Here is a 19,904-nt window from a genome sequence, read left to right on the forward strand (position 1 = left end):
TACCAGCCAAAAAGCCTCCAGGATATGAAGGCAAAGGTGCTCTAACAAATAAAAGTCACAATACCCTGACAAGTAAGCTCCACAAGTAGTTAAGAAACATTTTTTAGAAGCTGTGGAGTCACTATACGCTTGCATCTGTAAGGTGCTAGGCTTGAATCCAAGCATTGCAAAATTAAATAAATGAATAAACAAACAAAAGAAGTATATTGTACACATTATTCAAATCCAAACAATGTATGGTCAACAATAATATATTAGGAACTTAATGCAGAGAGGGTAACTCTCACCGTAAATGTTTTCATCACACTTAAAGAAAAAGCAACACATGTTTGTTTTAGACCTCATATTCTTTCTCTTATTTTACTTTCTGTTATTTGGGTTGTTATTTTGTTTTCTAGAATAGGGTCTCACTATGCAGTCAAGGATGGGTATGAACTTCCAGCCAAGTCTTAGCACTGGAATTTCAATTTCTTCTTCTTCTTCTTCTTCTTCTTCTTCTTCTTCTTCTTCTTCTTCTTCTTCTTCTTCTTCTTCTTCTTCTTCTTCTTCTTCTTCTTCTACTACTACTACTACTACTACTACTACTATTTTTTTTTTGCACTGGAATTTCCACCAAACACCTGGCATTGTTTTTATCTCAAAAAAGAAACTAGGTTTTTAAAAACCCAGAGGTAACTTTGTAAAAACAAGTAAATTTGTTGAAAGCAAGAATGTTTTAAATAAATATTTGTTTCCCTTAAACTTAATGGTATTCTTCTACAGTGTTCAAATGTTTATGGTATTCACAAAATAGAACAGAATTTCTGACAAAATTGTTCAAATTATTTAAAACAATATACATAACAAAATCCAAAAGAAGCTAGGCAAACATATCAACATGTTTATTAAAATGATATTGTATTATATGCTCTCAGTTTTATTTGGACTACTATCACTTAACTAAACTCAAAACATTCTGTGATATTAGCAGAAAGATGGCTTAGTGGGTAAAGAATCCATCTTGCAGCCAAACCTGCTGATCTGAGATCTGACTCTCTACACCACCCATAAGACAGAGAAAATCAACTCCTTCAAAACTTTCAAGTTGTCCAAAGACTTCCACTTACACACACACACACACACACACACACACACACACACACACACACACACAAATACATGCTTTCCACATTGGTATAACATGACATTGTGCTTCTAAAAGAATATAATTCAAAGATTTATCTGCTGAGAAATTGTACACATTGACACTTTCTCATATCTTCAATCCTGTGATTGCTCATAAGACAAGTGCTCAAAAGACACTAGAACTTTATTCCCAAATTTATCATTTTATCAGGAAATTAACAATAGAGAATAGGAAGTAATTTTTCAGGCATTAGAAAAAAGATGGCAGCTACTGCTGCTCTTATTGACCCTATGAGACAACCCTTAAAGCTCCTCATAAACATCTTTTGTTTGGTGATCTCTATAGTTCAGATTCTCTCTATTATTAAGTCAGTTGTTTTTACTGTTAACTTGCTCACTGAAAGAAGTGATTTAGAGTAGGAAATATCCTTTAGCCACATTGTCTTAAATTGACTTGCCTAGCTTTCTTTCTTTATAGTGAACAGGAACCAATTGTTTATAATATCTTATTTTTATAAATAACCCCTTCACTAAAATTGAATCAGTTGTTTAATTTCAAATATTTTATTGACCACTTAGATGTATCTGGATTGCTGTGTGTGCACTGACTGTGTGTCCAATCAGGAAATAATCTGTGAATCTAAAAAGTCAGTCTATGCAGTGCAGATAGAAACAATTAAATAAAAATCCAAATGTGGAATGTGCTCTATTAGCAATAATGCTCCAATGCTGTTACTGACAGCAATAATAAAAAGATAATTCTGTGCAACCGGAGTAAGACAGCCTATAGACAACTACACAGAGGAGGCGGCAGTTATAGCTATAGTAGGACTTTAAATTGCTCAGTGTTTACTTCTATTTTCCAATATCTCTGTGCAAGTCTCAAGTGTGAAAATATGGCTGAAATTTGAATAGCTTTCCATACAGCAGTGTGATCATGGTCGATTCCTTCATCACTTGTGGGAGTGTTTTTTCCACTATAAAATGATTAAGCTGGACTCATTCCCACTCTGGGCTACTTTTAGCAGTAACTAGGTGACCTCTAAAGTTTCTACTGACTCTAATGGACTTGAATTTTTTTCTCTTTCCTCCAACTTTTATATTCTAATATTTGACATTCATTATCACTTAATGTTTCTTAAAATATTTTGTTTTTGCTTTCCCCTCAACTTGTATTCTTACATCCTTAGTTCCTAGAGTTTCTAAACAAGATTTTTTAATGTTAAACTTTCCACTATTAATCCTGAGAAGAAATCACTGTAAATAAATAGTTAACAATATGACATAGAAACAATACCAATATCAAAAGGCAAAGCTGATTGAGAAAAATATAATTTAATTCATAAGAAATTAACATTGTTTGTGGAAAACGGAACTAGTTTTTATATAGTAAAATGGCACTAATTTAACTGAAGTCAAACTGATTTTGGATTTATGTAAAACCTTAGGATTAATAGTGCCTTCAAATACATTAATATAATTTTCCTGTATTGAATAGAATTGTTTTTATTATCTTTACTAACCCTTTTGGAGCTAACCTATAAAACAGTGAAAGTTTTAAATCAAACTTCAAAAATCCTGAGAGCTAAAAATTAAAGTGATAGCTCTGGAGAAGAGAGTAGATAAAGAATTCACCAAATTTGTCTAGTAAATTATAAATACTTCATACATTATAAGTCTATTATATATAAGCATATATTCACATGTTTTAGTTAGTGTTTCTATTGCTGTGCTAGAACACCGTATCTCAAATCAACTTCTAGTTCATTACTAAAGGGCATAGGGCAGGAACTCAAGGCAGGTACCTGGATGTGGGAGTGCTTGCTCAGTCTGCTTTCTTATGTCAACCAAGACCACCAGATCAGAGATGGCATAACCCAGAATAAGGTCGGACCCTTTCACATCAGCCATCAATCAAAAATATCCACTACAGGCTTGCCTCAGGCAATTTGATGGGGGCACTTTCTGAATTGAAGTTTCCTATCCCCAAATATCTGGTTTTTGTCAAGTTCACATAAAACAAGAGACATTGCACAACACATGTATAATCATTAAAAAATAAAAATAGGTAAAAAGATAATTGTGGTTATGAAAGATAATTTTTAATGTTTGAGGATATAAAAAATCTGTATAGCCACAATATTTTCTTTCTTGAGACATACTAACCTGTTAGCCACTAATGAAAGAAACTGTAGAGTTAAAATTTACTCCAGAATAAGATAATTCAACAGTATTATTTAATTAACGTCACTGATAATAAGATATTATTTTCTATTTGCTTCTGAACTTCAGATATATAAGAATTTATGTTCAGAAGAAAATACTGTATTTTCTTTCTCTACTTGCTTGCCTCTCCTGTCCCAGCAATAATCGCTAACTAAATAACTAAACAAATTCAAATAAAAACAAAACCACTTTCGAAATCTCCAGGCAATGTTTCATAAACGTCTCCCATAAAAGTACCCCTAATGGAAGTGAAGATTGAATATACACCCCTAGGGATCTGCTGCAACTGTGAAATTTCTTTGAAGTCATCTGTTTTATTTTAAAAATTCATGTGGCTTTTGCATTCTACTCAGTAATATATATCTGTTTTAATGTAAAAATGATGTGTTTTCTTCAATACCTTTGAGTTACAGAGCTCTAGGAAAATATGATAAGTTGATACCAAAGGCGTGATTCTCTTAGAAATGCATAATTTTAAATCTTAGCTTTGTGAAGAATAAACATAATTATACAAATACAGGTTTCCCTACATTCTACATACTTCTTTGTTTTTCTTTCAGTTCAAAGTGATGACACTTCCCTCCATTATCTGTAATTTTGAGGTCTATGCTTTTAGTACTGAATGAGAATATGCCTTTTGCTTGCCATACTGGACAGAATTTTTTCATAAAGTAAGTACCTGAATTCTAATATTCACAAAAGATGACCATGCAATTGTCCATTGCATGTGAAATGTAGTACATTCATTAATTCAAGTTTTGCATTATCTTTATACTTCCAATTTTAAAGGTCTGTTCTGTTTTTTAATAGAAGGTGACCATTTCACAAGGAGGTGATCCATTTTCAAAAATAAATTAATTATATTGTGTTTACCTATTTTTTATTTCCACTGGGAGAGTGTGAATATTATACATACAGTATATTTAACACAGTAGTGAAGGTGACAGACTTTGATTCAAATGACCCTAAAATTTATGTTAGGGAAGCATAGACAAATTAGACTCAAATATTAAAGAAAAACATTTAACTATAAATAACACAGAATGACTTGGTCTTTCACCATTTCTTTTCTTCCTGTAGAGACTAAACTTAAAAGTATTTTCTCCTGAGGCTTTGGTAACAAGACGTTAGTAAGAAAGAAAATGGATTTTGAACAGTGTTTTGACAAATGATAGTCAGTTGTCTTAGAGGACAAGGCAGGTGAGGTTTTCAGGCATGGGATGCAGCAGGAAATTGTACACAGAGACAGGATTATTATAAAGGAATAAAAATGGCTCAAGAGAATATATGTGTGGGTATACTGAAAGAACTAGGAGGAAATGAAAGTGGGCTGCAAGCAGGCAGGGTGTGATTGAGAAGTTTTTGAGTTGAAAACTCTTTGAATTTAACGGAGAAAGAAAAAGAGCTAGTCAAAAACAAGTGGAGAGGGAGATTGCTGCAGCCCAAACAGTGAGATAGGAAAAGAGTTATTTGGCAACAGTCTCGTGAAAACACTGGCTGGTTCAATACACAAAGCAAGTAATCAGAAGACAATGGATAAATTTGGCTGTTGAAATAGACGGGAAAGAAAGTCATGGAACTGTTAAAGAAAGAAATGAAAGGATTTGTCAAAAAGCTCAAGACATATGAAAGAAACAAAGCTGAATAAAATGCATGCTTGGATGAATCTTGAGGAACTAGATGACATTTTAGGGATTATTCTCTTCTGATCTAACAGTCAAAACATTGCAATGGCCTTACTTGTGGATCAATGTTAATACTATTATTACTATCAGTACTAATGATAGTAGTATAAGAGGTGTGTACTTACTAAGTAGCAAAGATTTTATTGTATGCTTTGCATATGTTAGTTCACTTATTTAATCGTACAGCTATTGACATTCATCACATAGGCTAAGAATAGTTACGAGGCAGCTGCTAATCGATTACCTTTGCTTGCACTTTCCACATGTTCCAGCTCATCAGGAAATTTCAGGATATCTCGGTGGTTTTCCTCACAAATTTCAGCAAGAAAATGCAAAAGGGTTGTTTTTTGATCTGCTGACTTTGTATCTCTGATCTGGAAGGAAAAAATAGCATTTTGTGACATAAATAGGTTTTTTTTTTAAACAAGTCAACAAACAATGAGTGAATATATATCATGATGAGGTTCACTTGAACTTTTTTTAAAATTAAACTGGCAGTTGCTTCTTTAATGGCATCTAGTGATATAATTCATGATCTTAAAATGAACTTAGTATTTTATAAAGGAGGATAAACACCAATACAAGTAGCAAATAAAGCCTTAATCTATGTTTTCAAAAAATGTCTGAATCATTATGGCAAAATGAACTAATCTTTTTAAGAGACACAAACACTCATTTAAGTATTTGTAGTAATAGCTTCATTTAATGTGTGTTGATGCTAACAACACTCTGGTCTTTGTATTATTATAAAAATATTTTCTTGAAAGATGCATTCATTTGTGAGATTAAATTTATTTCCAGCTATCATTGATGCAAATTAATATAAAAGAGTCAGCATGCTTTACATATCTTTACTTGCCATAAGAAAAAAAATACAAAGTTGTTTCATACAGAATTAAAAACCAAAATCAGAGTACACAGTCATGGAAACATGCAATTATTTATTTTATATTTGCTTAATATTGTACACTTTTTATTGATAGTAGAAAAATGTCATCAATAGAAAGATAAAAATCTTTAAAGCATAGAACAGAAAAAAATTTAGGAGTCTCTAATACTTTCTTATTTAGATCTCTCATACTAGACACAGCTGCAAATGAAATCAAGGATTTACTTAGATTCAATAAATTCATGTACAATTCATAAATACAAGACAATGTATCATATTTTTCTCAGTTTATTGGATGTTTTAATTATATAACCCTTAGATGATGGGTTTATCCACTGGCATTCATACAGATTTGGGGTTTTTAGTTTTAAGGATTACTCTGTTTAGAATAAATACATTGTCTTCACAAACAGTTTTAGGAATGACTGCAGAGGATACTTGAGTAATTACAAAATAAATAAGTCTTTGCTGTTTTAGTAACTAAAAACAAAAAGAAGCATAATATTAGTAAATTAGGCCTATTTCAAATCTGTTTTATGCTAAACCTTTTAACTATTTACATCCTCATGACGTGAACAGATATAGAGAACATTAGCCTCAAAATTCCATAAACAAATGGCCACAGGTGGCATAATGTTCCAGGGTTCACCATTATTTCTTTCAGAAATTCCACATAAATAGTATTTCATATATGGAAAATATTTAAAATGCTGTACTGATTCTCATTCACCAAACAGCTTTTAGTACTACAAGGTTGAATCCCCAAATCCAAGGACAAGCAGTAAGAACAAAAAGCAACAGGAACCTCAAGGCAGTTCATCTTAAGTATGGCTAGCAGCTATAGAAGAATCAATTGCAGGCTCTGGTCCTCAAAGAAAACTCTTTAGCTGGGATTACTGTGTTATATGCTCACAAAGTGCATCATTTTTACAGTATGTGGGACATTTAAAAAAAAAATCCCGTACAACTTAACATCTGAGATTCCTTCCCCCCAAAATAAGTGCCAAGACAAATTGCAGGAAAAAATCTCCCCTTTCACCTTCTCAACAGTAAGAAAATTGACTTTTTCCAAAGTCTATGGAGACAAAGACATACAAAGAAGAGAAAAAGAACAACAAACTTGCACATTGTTCAAGACACAAAATTGCACAAGTATTTTACATCTGTTAAAATTGTACATAATGAATAGTGCAAAATAAACAGAAAAATGGTATTGCTGTCATATGCCAATTTTAAGCATTTCCTTTTCTTTGTCAGTCATGTGGCAATTTTATGCATTTTCATTTCTTTGTTTCTGGCTTTACATTATTTTACAGTAAAAATTTCAGCTTTAGCATGCATTCTAAAACTGCTGAATTTACACATTTATGTGTGTATCAGTTTGTGCCTGTCTCTGTGTTGTTTGCATGTGTGTGCACATGTGTGAGGATTTGTTTGCCTGTGTGTAGGCATTGAGGACATAAGTCAATATCTGGTGGTGTCTTCTATTATTCTCTATCTTGCTTTTTGAGACAGGGTCTCTCACTGAGTGTGAAGCTTGCTATTCCAGCTAGACTTGCTAGCCAGCGGTCCCTAAGCTTGCCCCTGTCTCCACCCTAAAGAATTTAGACATGTTCTACTATGACTTCTTATTTTTAAAAGTTTTTTGTTTAATGTGCTTCCTAAGAATCCAAATACAGATCTTGTATGTGATCACCAAGCACTTTAGTCACTGAACCATTTTCAAGCACTGAAAATAGTTTTCATATTTATTCACTCTCAGTGCCACTAACAATATAATTCTATCATGCAATTTACCATGGTCAATGGTTGAGTCTACCAAAACAAATATAGGATAACATCTCAGTTAAGCAAATATGTTATTATTTCTAATTAAATAAATATGCCTCTTGGAAAAATATGCTTGTGACTTTTTAGAACCATAACATCCCCTTCAAAGCCTGGGCAAACAGGGTGAAGCACTGGCCTTGACAATCTGAGCAGTATTTCAAGTTAGTATGGGAGACAAGGTCTATATTCTATATAGTAATATTTATTTTAGAGAAACCCTCACACACAGAGTCTTTTTTTTTTTTTAAAAAATCTCATGGTCTTTTAATCTTTCCCTCTATACATAACCTTTAGATCAATCCTTTAAAACTAAATAATATTAAAATATAATGTATATTGTGTCCACACTAATTCTTACTCTGTATCATTTATACGCTGGTTATACTCTTTTTGTCTCAGTCCATGCCATACTATTCATTTTCAGTTCAGAAGGCAACTAAAAATCTTTCATCAGTCTTACTAGTTAATGACATTTATCCAATAATTTGCTGTTGTAAGTAGACAAGCTGGATATATTCATCTCTTGGGGGTAGAACAAAAGTAATCTAATCTGAATATGTACAAAATCACTTTGAAAGTAAATGTGGTAGTTTATTAAGAGATAAAATTGATTTTTATTTGATATCTGATTACTTGAAATCACGTTAAAATTTTATATTAATGTCAAATACCTAAACAAGGAGGTAGGTAAGTTACAGATGCCTAAATCTCAGAGGCAAGTATATTGTAAGTATTTCAAAGACTGCTGTAGCCAGAAGCAAAGTGCCTTTTGGCACTTTTGTCTTTGTTTCAGCTTTATTCCTTCTTCAAGTCTCACTGAGTAAGGACACAGGATAGAGGATAGACACCTGACTTCTTTTCATAAGCTGTCAAAGGGTAGGGAGAGGCTACTCCAAAGTTGCCTATTTGGTATATTTTTCCAAACACTAAAAACAAAATAGTAAATTTATAAAATAGAACTATTTTGGAAAGCTAAAATAGTGTATCATTTTAGTAATCTGACTTAGTGAATACCAATGAAAATAAGAATCATTTCAATAACCAAGAGCTGCCAGCTAATGAACCACATACATAGTAGTTTTAATTGCAGTCACCTGGCCAGTAATTGTTATGCACAAAGATTAATAACTGAAATTAAATGAATTCTATCTCCCTTATCTTTAATTCAGAAATGGTTCACGAATATAAAATATCCTTGGTAGAACAACACCTACTTATATGGAAAATTCTCTCTCTCTCTCTCTCTCTCACACACACACACACACACACACACACACAGAGAGAGAGAGAGAGAGAGAGAGAGAGAGAGACAGACAGACAGAGAGAGACAGACAGACAGAGACAGAGAGAGACAGAGAGACAGATAAAGATTTATTTATCTAATATGCACTGGTGTTTTGCCTGCATTTATGTCTGTGAGAGTGTCAAAGGCCCTAGAACTGGGGTTACAGAAAGTTATGAGTTGCCATGTGATTGTTGAGAATTAACCCAGGCCCTTTGAAATAGCGGCCATTGCCTTTAACTGCTGAGTCATCTCTTCAGCCCCTCTGTTCATCTCTTTAAAAAAATATATAAATAATAAATTACAAAAGATAATTTTTGCATGTTAAAATACAATAGTAAGGTTTTAGTTAGGTAGATAGGAAAATATGAGTAATTAATGGGCACCTAATTTTTAAAAAAATACTTATTTTTAGGTGTATGTGTGTTTGCATGTATGCCACATATATTCAGGTATCTTTCGAGGCCAGAAGAAGGTGTCAGATTCCCTGGAGCCGGAGTTAAAGACTTATGAGAACTGCCTGATATGGGTGCTGGGAACTGTACTCAGGTGCTCTGAATGAACAGTAGGTGCTCTTAAACACTGAGCCATCTCCACTAGGGGCCCCTAAAAGATTTAGTGATTCTAATTCTAGCTCATTCAAGCCTAATAATTATTAGCCATATCACTGTTCTGAAATCTGGCTATTTAAGGACACAGAATCCTACGCACAACTAGGGAGCCAGAGAAAACATCTTAATGATCCATATCAGTCACATTCAATCCACCTGTGAAGGATGTTGTCTACAAGTAATTTTCCCTTCTGCTGAAACAAACCCATTTTTACCCTCAGTGTGTGTGTGTGTGGGGGGGGGGGAACCTGGTCACTGTCCTCTGTAGAGTAACTTCTCAGAATTAAATTTTCTTTTTTAAAATTAACTAAGCAACTGTGGTTAATTCAATCATTCCCTAGAAACACCATTCTTCAATTGTTTAATTCATTGCTAATAGGATTGACTGAAAATGTCCAATGTATCTACATCATCTACTAGAAAAACTCACATCAAACCTCCAACTTTTCTTTTGCACATAAGGCCATTTAGATGACGGTTTCTGAATTTTTTCTTTCTTCTTCAAAACGGTCACTTAAAAGCAGATTACAGCTGCCTAAATATACACCATGTGGTCATAGATGAGCCCAGTGTGTAGTTTTGTATGTTATCCCTTTCCAGAAACCTATCTTCTCTTTCCTTCTACTTGTCTCTCTGCTGTATTGTTCATAATTATCAGACAAAGATACAATCTGATTTTATTTATAATTGGTAGATACACCATCAGACTTGAACCTTTAGCCTAAAACTTTCTAGTTCTACAATCTTGGGTAAACACTTTTCCTAACCATAAACTAGGTGTCAATTAAGTAGCTATGGTCCAAGATATATTTGTGGAACTTGATATGATAAAGTATTATCAAGACCATGATGATCACCAAACTGGAAGTAATGTGAGCCTCCCTCAGTTTCCCATCTTAACATAATTATCAGAGTCACATCAGTCCCTTTTTGATGTGGCTCTCTACTAGCGTGATAATTTCGTGTCTTGTTATTATCCTCTCTAAACTCTAACTTTAGCTATGTATATGTCTAGTGACACAAAGTTGTTATTGATCTTTAAACCTGCTTTGTAAAAAACACTATATATTCAGCACTGAAAGCAATGCTATTCATTCAATGTTGGTTGAATAAAAAGGTGAAGATTTCCACATTCATTTGGTTTCCTTGTATCTATTAATATATTTTTTCCTTTATTAGGAAAAATGTTCGATGTTTGGGTGAAGGAGGAAAAATCAATATGAATTATCCATGTGCTATGTGCCTATGGAACAGGTACTTTTGCAAATGCCTTGTAATCATATATTTTAAATCTTGAAAACAACCCAGTGAATTATTTATCTCTATGTCCATTTTTCAGGTAACAGAGCATATAGGCAGAGTTCACATAGTTAATAAGGGTTGGTGCCAGAACACAGCCTGTTCACTTATACACATTGAGATTTAATATTTACTGATTTTACTAATGGGCTATAGGTTATGAAGAAGGTGTTTGGAAAAGGGCGCCATTGTGCAGAAAGATTGGTCATTAATAATAATGAGTCCTTTCCAACTTCATTGAGTATAATTAATACCACTTGTGCTTTTCCATAGTGATTTATACATGCTCTGGTTGCAACATTTATTTCACAATACATAATTTTGTTTACATACTCAGTATCACCCAACAGATTGTGACCTCCTTATAAATGAGGACTATGATCAGATTTCCCCCTGGTATGTTCAATGAATAAAATGCTCCAGACAAGCCAAAGATAATTAAGGCTAATTTGATGATTAGAGAAATCTTTGGTGACCTTCAAGTATTGTTTCAGAATAGTGCCAAGGACATAAAATTAAATGAAATGGATAGCCAGAAAGAGGAGGTAATGTGTAAGGATAATTTATTCAAAATATTGACTGTGGATAATAACTGGATAATAGAGGGGGCAGTAGAGCCAGCAGCTGGAAAATGGTGAGGCTAGTGGCAAAAGTTGTTATAATTATCCTACTGAATAAGTTCAGCATAATTAGGCTGGAGGAGAATAGGAACCAGAAGAAATAAAAACAGAAAATCAAGAATTCATGGGTGCCTGCAACTACCCAGGCCCAGAACCAGGATTAAATGTTGGCCCTCCCTAACAGGCACCTATTCTGTGATCTGTTGGGGCACAGGTTGGGAGGGGGGGGGGGTCCTGTGGACCCAGGGTCATAGGATCTCCACAACACAGGGCACACGGGGAAACAAAGAAATGTCCAGGAAGAATCCCAGTGAGGCTCAAGTGTTAATAATGTAGCGGCGACGAGGGGCTTCTAACCAAGTCAATGATTTTTTGTGATGAATGCCTGCATGTAAACATATATGGATAAAGGGGTTTACTGCGTGATTGATTCATTGTGTCACATTGCATCTTCCATGATTAGATTTTTCCTTCCTTCCTTCCTTCCTTCCTTCCTTCCTTCCTTCCTTCCTTCCTTCCTTCCTTCCTCTCTTTCTCTCTCTTCTTTCTTAATTTCCTTTTTTTTTGTAAAAAAAATTGATTCTGTTTTATTGGGGTGCGTTGGAGGAGCAAAGGGCAGATGGAAGGGGAACAGAGATGGGTGGGATGCATGATGTGAATGACACAAAGAATAAGTACAAAAAAAGTTAGAAATATCACTATTTTGGAGTACAAATTAATATAAATTTATAAATTCAAACAAGTAATATTTTCATTGTTGTTACATACTGAGTTTTATTATGAACTCGTTTCATTTAGGCTTTAAGCATAACATTTTTGGTAACCAGTCTTTTATTTTCAAATTACAATTCATAGTTATTTCTTGTTGCTTATAACTATTTTCTACAAATATTTATATGCATAAAAGCTTTGTGTAAATGGTAAGAGATATTTTATAATGTTTCTTTGGGAACTATCTCTTAGTCTGGTTATTTCTTCAGTTGCGTTGGACAGAGCCATGATCTTTCTACAGCAGAAATTAGTAATTTAAATTTTTGAAAGAAAGATATGACTACATCTATTAACCACCTATCTTACAACATGTTTTATAAATTTATTTTGATATGACTACCCTAATAAAAGTGAGCTTCTCAAGTTAAAAAAAAAAAAGAATCCAATGGTGCTAGGCTAGGGATGTAGCTCAGTGGGATTCTTGGACAGTCCTGGGTTCAACTCTCAGTACTTTTAAAGGATGGTAACATAATTCATGGATATTGACTGTATTATTAAATAGAGACCCCTTGACCATGAACACTAGCCTCCTCTGGGAAGCTGTTAGGAATTCAAATCAACTAAATCAGAGGGTGTTTTTTCCTGTAATGGGGAAAGGTGAGTTGTGGCGGGAGGTGTTGAGAAAACCTCAGTGTAATTAGAATGCATTCCAAGGTCTGGGAGCTACAATGATCAAATTTCCAGGTCAAGAGATACTTAAGCAGTTATCCCCAGTTTACCTACAAAGTCTTACAATATTTTTTAAAATAACAAGTTTTATGTTTGATGTATTTTCAAAGCTTGATCTCAATTTAAAACTGGAGAACTCTGGAGCAATTTGTAGCAACGAAAGGACAGAACTGCTCTAACTGTTTTTGATTAGTGTCCATATAAAATGACACTGATCTGTATCATAATTTACCACTTACTGGTTCAAGAGCACAACAATCAAACAAACTGTGCATGCTGTGCTGTGGAGGCTTCCGATATATTGCTCATAAATCTTATAAACTGTCCCTTGTTTTTCTCCTTAAAACTATACAAAAATTATATTCACACCACACTATACTGAGTCTGGTATACTGAGTTTCAGTGCAGTGATGGACTAGATAGCCTAGTAGATTATTCACCTCCTCCTAACTAATTGAAGCTGATAAGCAAATTCTCATAAGCTAATGCAACCTGCCACTCAGATATTTTGCCAGAAAACTTAAGTCAGAAAATTAAAATTAGTTGTAGACAACTAAGCTTCAATGTTGGCCACAAATATACCTGTGGTACTAATACCTTCTTTGGGTTTACATGTCAGGGTTATTTATACTTGCTCTAAGGAGTTCAATGCCTCAATCCTTAGGCCACACAGCATGCACTTAAAGTGAAGTAGCATCCATGAGGCAGCATATGCTGATACTGTGTTACCAGAGTCAGCATCCCAATTTCAGGTGGAAGGTAGATTTGTGAGAATGTGTTATATAGAAACGAAATGGTGGATTTTATGCATTTGCCCCAAAGCAAACTTACACACCAACTTTAGAGTGTTACAGAGAAAATAATCAGCTAACTCCATGAGAATGTTTCACTTCTAGGAAGTAGTAAGAATTGTCTTGCAAAAATGGCTGTAGAATCTATAGTGATCATAGATAAAATCAAATTGCACATATAAAATAAAAGGAATGCATTGGTGAAGTCATACACATACTCCCTAGTGAGATGTTTCTGGGTGCATTTAAAGAGGTCTAACATGAAAGTGGTGCTGGGACTTACATTTGAGACAAAAATTCAGGCCAATAAATTACATTAGAAGGTAACCCTTTCAGACCTCTCCCTTTCTCCTTATATTTATGCAAACAGCTACAAGGGACTCAGTGGACTTAAGACCTGTATTAACAAAGAGTTGCCCACTCCCCATGTGTGAAGGGAACAGCCCTAACATACCAACATGACCAAAGACACACCTATACTGGATTGATTAATCTTATAAAGAAATAAGATATTTCATTGGAGAGAGAGAGAGAGAGATAATTGAATCCTTGAAATGAAACCATTTAATCTATCACTGTGATCAGATAATTCAACTTTATTTCTTTTAGTAAAATCTGTCCTAATTATGGCTTATTTTCCTATTACATTTATATATTCATGGAACAGTTAATATTTAAGCAATCATGGATGCTCCAGTGCATATATCAAAACAACTACCATTGCTTGCCAGTCCTGATACAGCACATGAATCCTAATGTTAGTTTCCTTTATTTTTTTTAAAGTTCTGCTCTCTCTGCCAAGGGTTGTTTGTAAATTATTGCTTTCTTCAACACCAGCACACATTGCAATAACACTGAGAAAGATAATGTACTTTTAAGGATTGCAATTACCATAAAGACATTAGCTGTGCAGCTACGACCAGACAGGTCTAACACTTGCATTCCTTGCTTTATTTCTGAATCTGTCACCAAAACTCATTTCTTTTAAAGGTGTTACATGACCACGGTTGACACTAATTCAGCCAAATGTAATTTACACAGGAAAAGATGTCCTAATTCTTTATGTAGGCTGGATTGTCCCTTTTTTACATTCTTGATGTTTGTGTTCTAATGGTACTTCCAAGAAAAAGGGAACAGATGATATCAATTGTATAAAAAGTCATCCAATTTAAGAGCATTACACTTGTTAACTTAATTTATGGTAGCAATCTGGGAAAGCAGAACTTAAACTTGAAACCATGACAACATTAAATGTAATAAGGATTCATCTCAATTGCCACCTTCAGGCCCAGCAGGGCATCTGTGCTATTAGTTTCTCAGAGAAGAAAAATTCTGCTTTCCTACCCTCACTGCTCTACCTCTCAGGGTTTTCCTTGTAGTATTACTTATTCAAGTAGAATGCACTCCACATGCATTACTCTGAAGTATCCAGGACCAGTGGCATCAGCAGCCACTTGTGCTCATTTAGGAAAGGACACAATGAATTAATGAAACAATGTCTGTACTTCACAAACAAAAGAAGGGCTGCTACTTACAAGTGCTTTCAGTGAATCAACCTGTCTACAGTAAGCCTACCAAATTCTTCTGAGAATAGTTTTAAGAAGATGAAATTATTTTAAATTGATATAAAAACAGTCTACAAGCATAAGTATCTCTTGGGTTTTTAACAGCTTCTTTAGTAAGGATTGATTTATACAAATACTAAAATGACCCAACATTTATTGTAATGAACATTTTTACTTAAATCTGACCGCATGAAGTTTGAGAGAAAGTGAGATCAATTCTTTGTCGTTTTTCCATGGACATAAGTTCAAAGATTATTACCACCAATAAGAGAGAACATGGGTAATAATGCAGGTAGCTAGCACTCAGAGGCTTGTCATTAGTATAGAGGTAACTCTGGTAAAGAACAGCAATTTTTTTTCTTCAACAGTAAATTTTTTGAAGAGAAAATCATCAGCAAAGAGAAACAGCTGTTTACGGGTTACTTAAATATATTTATGTCAGTAGCATTCTCCAATCAATCACTCATTCACTTATCTTCAATTCTCTATATAATTTTATCATATTAAGTAATAGCAATCATTTTCTCCTCTTGAGTATTTTTCTAATCACTTTCTTTTTGCAGCTCTGGAAATAATTATCACTGATATCTTATCAGTAATGTCTTATTACAAATAATACAGCTGCGAATCCTCTTTTTCATTGTAAGTAATGAATATAACATTTAGTATTTTAAACATCTAGCTTAGTGAAACTAAAGACATTCACATGCCTATGAAACCACTCTCACTATCCATAATCAGAACTTATTAATATCCTAAGCTAAAAGATTAAACACTAACAGTCTGTCCTCTTTCTAACCTTCTGAGTAGCTACATCTCTAGTTTTGTGTAAATTTGACTATTCTAAGTACTCATATAAGGACAAGAATCATCGACGATGCTGCATATACCAGAAGTTCAATGCTTTATCTTTTGAGAGTGAAACACACTCAAATATTAAAGGCAGAAGACTTGTTGAAAGGAAGGGTTCCAGCAAGAAGAGGGAAGAAGATAAGAGAGGAGGGGATTTGGGGTGAAAATAAAATTCACTGTATAAACATATGAAACTGTCAAGGCAACCACAAAAAATTAACTACCTACCTACCTACCTAACTAACTAACTAAATAAATAAATAAATAGATAAAGCATATTTGCCTGGAGTTGCAAAGAAGAACAGAACAGGGTTGTGAGGAATCTATACTGGGTACTTTGGTGTGAGATCTGTAGCACTAGAAAAATGCCAATTTCACCAAACTTTATTCTAATTGTGTAAGTTTTATTGTATGCCAATTATGTCTCACAAAGTCCCTTAAATAAATTATAGCTAAGGATCAGTTTTCTTTTAAGTAGTAATAAATTTGACTGTGGCTGCTGCTGCAAAACAAAATCCTCAAAAACTAAATTGATGCTTTAGGAAATCAACACTCTGGCTTTTGTCATACATGTTATAAAAGCTGAAATTTTGGAGCACTACAGAACTTGAAATGGGCCAGGCTATTACTGATAAACAATCAAACATTTGTACTGTATTTTATATTATATTTGTGTTATATATATATATATATATACTTCAAATATTTGAATATGATTTATTTGATGTTCCTTCATGTCAGATTTCTAAATATTATACTTTAAAATGGGTTTTATGTCTTGGATGTGACATGTCCTTCCAAAAGGTTCAAGGGTTGTAGAATTGGTCCAGAAATGATAGCATTTTGACAGATTAGAGCAATAGCATATTAACCTCATAATGGGCTCTTAGGAAGTGGGCAAGGCATTAAAGGTTATATATGTCTGTTCCCATTTAGGTTCTCTCTGCTTCCTGTCTGCCACGAAGCTGGTGAGCTTCCTTGCTTCAGCACAAGCTCCAGCCATGATATTCTATCTTTCTTCTGTCCAAGAACCACAAAAGCAACCAATTGTCATCTGAAACCATGAAGCTATGTGTGCCAACCAATCTTTCCTCTAGTAAGCTTTTGTGTTCCTTGGGCAGTTGGTCACTGCGATGGTAAGCTGATGAGATACAGATGTACATGATAAAGATTTCATTGAATTCAAAGAGCAAATTCCTTTCTCTAAAAAGTCCATCTGAAAATAGTTTATATTTCATCATACCCATACCTTTAATCCTGAGCATTAGATATGAAAATGTTTCATTCACACTTATCTAAATAAAAGTCACAAAAGTCTCTTGCAAGTGTTTGATTTTTGTGCCTTATTAGTGAAATGAGGGCTGTGTACATAAAGTAGTTTTAGTTATACAATTATATTGTTGTTTTGAGTCGTTAGTGGAAAATTCTATAAAGCTATTTTAAAAACTAACATTTAATTAAGAGGGGGAGGAGAAGGAAGAGAATTATGGGAAGTGAATACATGATGTAGTTGGACTTAAATATGTTATGAAGCTCATCAATGTACAACAAATGCTAATGAAAATGTGCAAAAAATTAATGCAAAAGGTACACAGTTGTTTGAGAATCAATTTTAAATATTGTACCGTTAATAGAAATGTGTAGGGGCTGGAGAGATGGTTCGGTGGTTAATAGCACCTGCTGTTCCTGCAAGAGGAGCTGTGTGCAATTACTCACTGCTTTCCTTAACTCCAGTTGCAGGTGCTACAAAGTCCTCTTCTGACTTCCAGGGGAAGCAGGCATGCATTTACATGCAGGCAAAAGACTCATATACATATCCTGAGATTCCATAATGTAAATAAAGAAACCAGAAGAACAGGGAAAAAGAAAAAAATGAGGCTTTGTGTTCACCCACATGGCAGAATTCAGAGAAAAAAAATCAAATTGAAAATGAGTGATGTCCATGTTGAACATGGGACTGGTATGATCCTTTTCCTTTGCACAGAAGTGCAGCAACCTTACAGTGTGGAATGTCACCTCACAGTGTTTTATTGCTTGGTAGTTAGTTAGCCAACATTTATGAGCAACATGATTCATTTTTTATGTGTGTTGCTATATCGCATCCTTCCATCCCCCTTACGGCCTTCCCCACACACTTTTCTCCTTCTCTTTGGCTTTGGCATTACAATGTTCTATATGTACCAGCAATTTATAAAAAAACAAAATGATTGGAAATATACCTGACTTTTCTTTTTCCCTGAAAAAATCCCAGCAGTGGGCTCCACAGAGAGTAAGGGTTCAATAAATGTGGCCGCAATTACCAGAATAAAAAGGTATTTAAATAGATATAAACAATTCCTAAAGCCTCCAAAGTTATCACAGAGCTTAATGTTAGTATAAACTGCCACTTTACAAACTTCCTTCCAGTCATTGACTCCCCTTATTAATGCTGTGCCATGCGTTCATTAGGAAGGCTTCATTTGCCTGCAAACCCAGCTTGCAACATGAGTGGTCACATTCAGTCACAGAAGTCATGTTTTATTTTGAACAACAGTTTCAAATAGGGTTTAAATCCCCTTTGAACAGCGCTTTTACAGAATAAAAAAGCATTTGTTTTCAAACTTACTAATTATACTCACTAAATGCTGCTCATGTTGTCGACTTTCCCCCACTGTGAGAATTACAAAATCAGTCATAAGATTAAACTCAGCAAATGACTACTCCAATTCACAGAATACTAAGCCAGCTGGGTTCATTTAAATCCTCTAGGGAAACAGTCTTTGTGGTGAACCAGACAGACCTACAGCTAGTTCCAGAAATCTTCACTTATTTCTGTTCTGGTACTGAAAAATGTTTACAAGCACTTTGAAAAAATGGGAAAATCATCCAGAAGTACTCTTGGAATTTTCGAAACTAGAAAATGTTTTCTTTCAGTGAACCATACTTCTCAACCCAGCATGTGTCAATATTACTGTTTAGTCACAATTATTTCTGAAATACAGTTGGGAAACAGTAGGACCTAAGCATTTCGAGGCAGTGAATGCCTTTTTGAGGAAAGAAAAGGACTGCAGTGTATGTCTAGATAGGGAGCAGAATTTTTGCAATAAAGAAAAAAAAACGTGAGCGAAAAAAGAAAGACGGCTTTTAAACAGTATTGACAAGGACTACCAATCAAGACTGCGTTTATAAAGTATTGTTCTCTAAAGAATTTAATAAACTGAAGATTTGAGGACTTGATGAAGTTTTAATGCAACTGAAACTATAGTGTTGTAAATGTGCAAATCTAAAAGGATGTAATCAAATTCTGAGAAAACAAGGGTTACATTTAAAGTATTAGCAGACTCATTTACACCTTGCATATGATTATTTCAGTTTTGAAACTACTCTTTAAATCAGCTCACAAGTGCTATGCTTCAGACTGTAAAGTTTAGACAAAAGAAGAAAGGAAAACTAAGTTATAAACTGGTTTTTACTCTCTCAAAGTTCAAGTCCACAGCAAATTATATGCAAAGAAATACATTCCTTCATAACTACAACATTTTGAAGTACACAGACAAACTTAACACCTGCTATATTGGGCTTCTCTGAAAATTAATCTCACAACTAGTCACAGGATACATTTTTCACACTGACTTATTTTAAAAAAATCTGATTTCAAAAAAGTTGTTCTGAGGGGAAGAATTTTCTATGATGAATTTTTCTCCTTTTTT

The 19,904-nt window shown here is 34.1% G+C and overlaps 1 protein-coding gene across 3 annotated transcripts in view; it reads right to left on the bottom strand.

Moving 5' to 3' along the window:
• Nucleotides 1-19,904, bottom strand: part of Diaph2 (diaphanous related formin 2) — a 727,907-nt gene that overhangs the window by 352,661 nt on the left and 355,342 nt on the right. For all 3 annotated transcript variants that reach the window (XM_087903154.1, XM_087903153.1, XM_087903155.1), the window contains one exon: nt 5,281-5,410. In XM_087903154.1, the coding sequence (XP_087759280.1) occupies nt 5,281-5,410 (130 nt within the window). The remainder of the gene's footprint in view (nt 1-5,280; nt 5,411-19,904) is intronic.

The sequence above is a fragment of the Myodes glareolus genome, chromosome X (genome assembly GCF_982192425.1).
Source record: "Myodes glareolus chromosome X, mMyoGla1.1, whole genome shotgun sequence".
NCBI lineage: Eukaryota > Metazoa > Chordata > Mammalia > Rodentia > Cricetidae > Myodes > Myodes glareolus.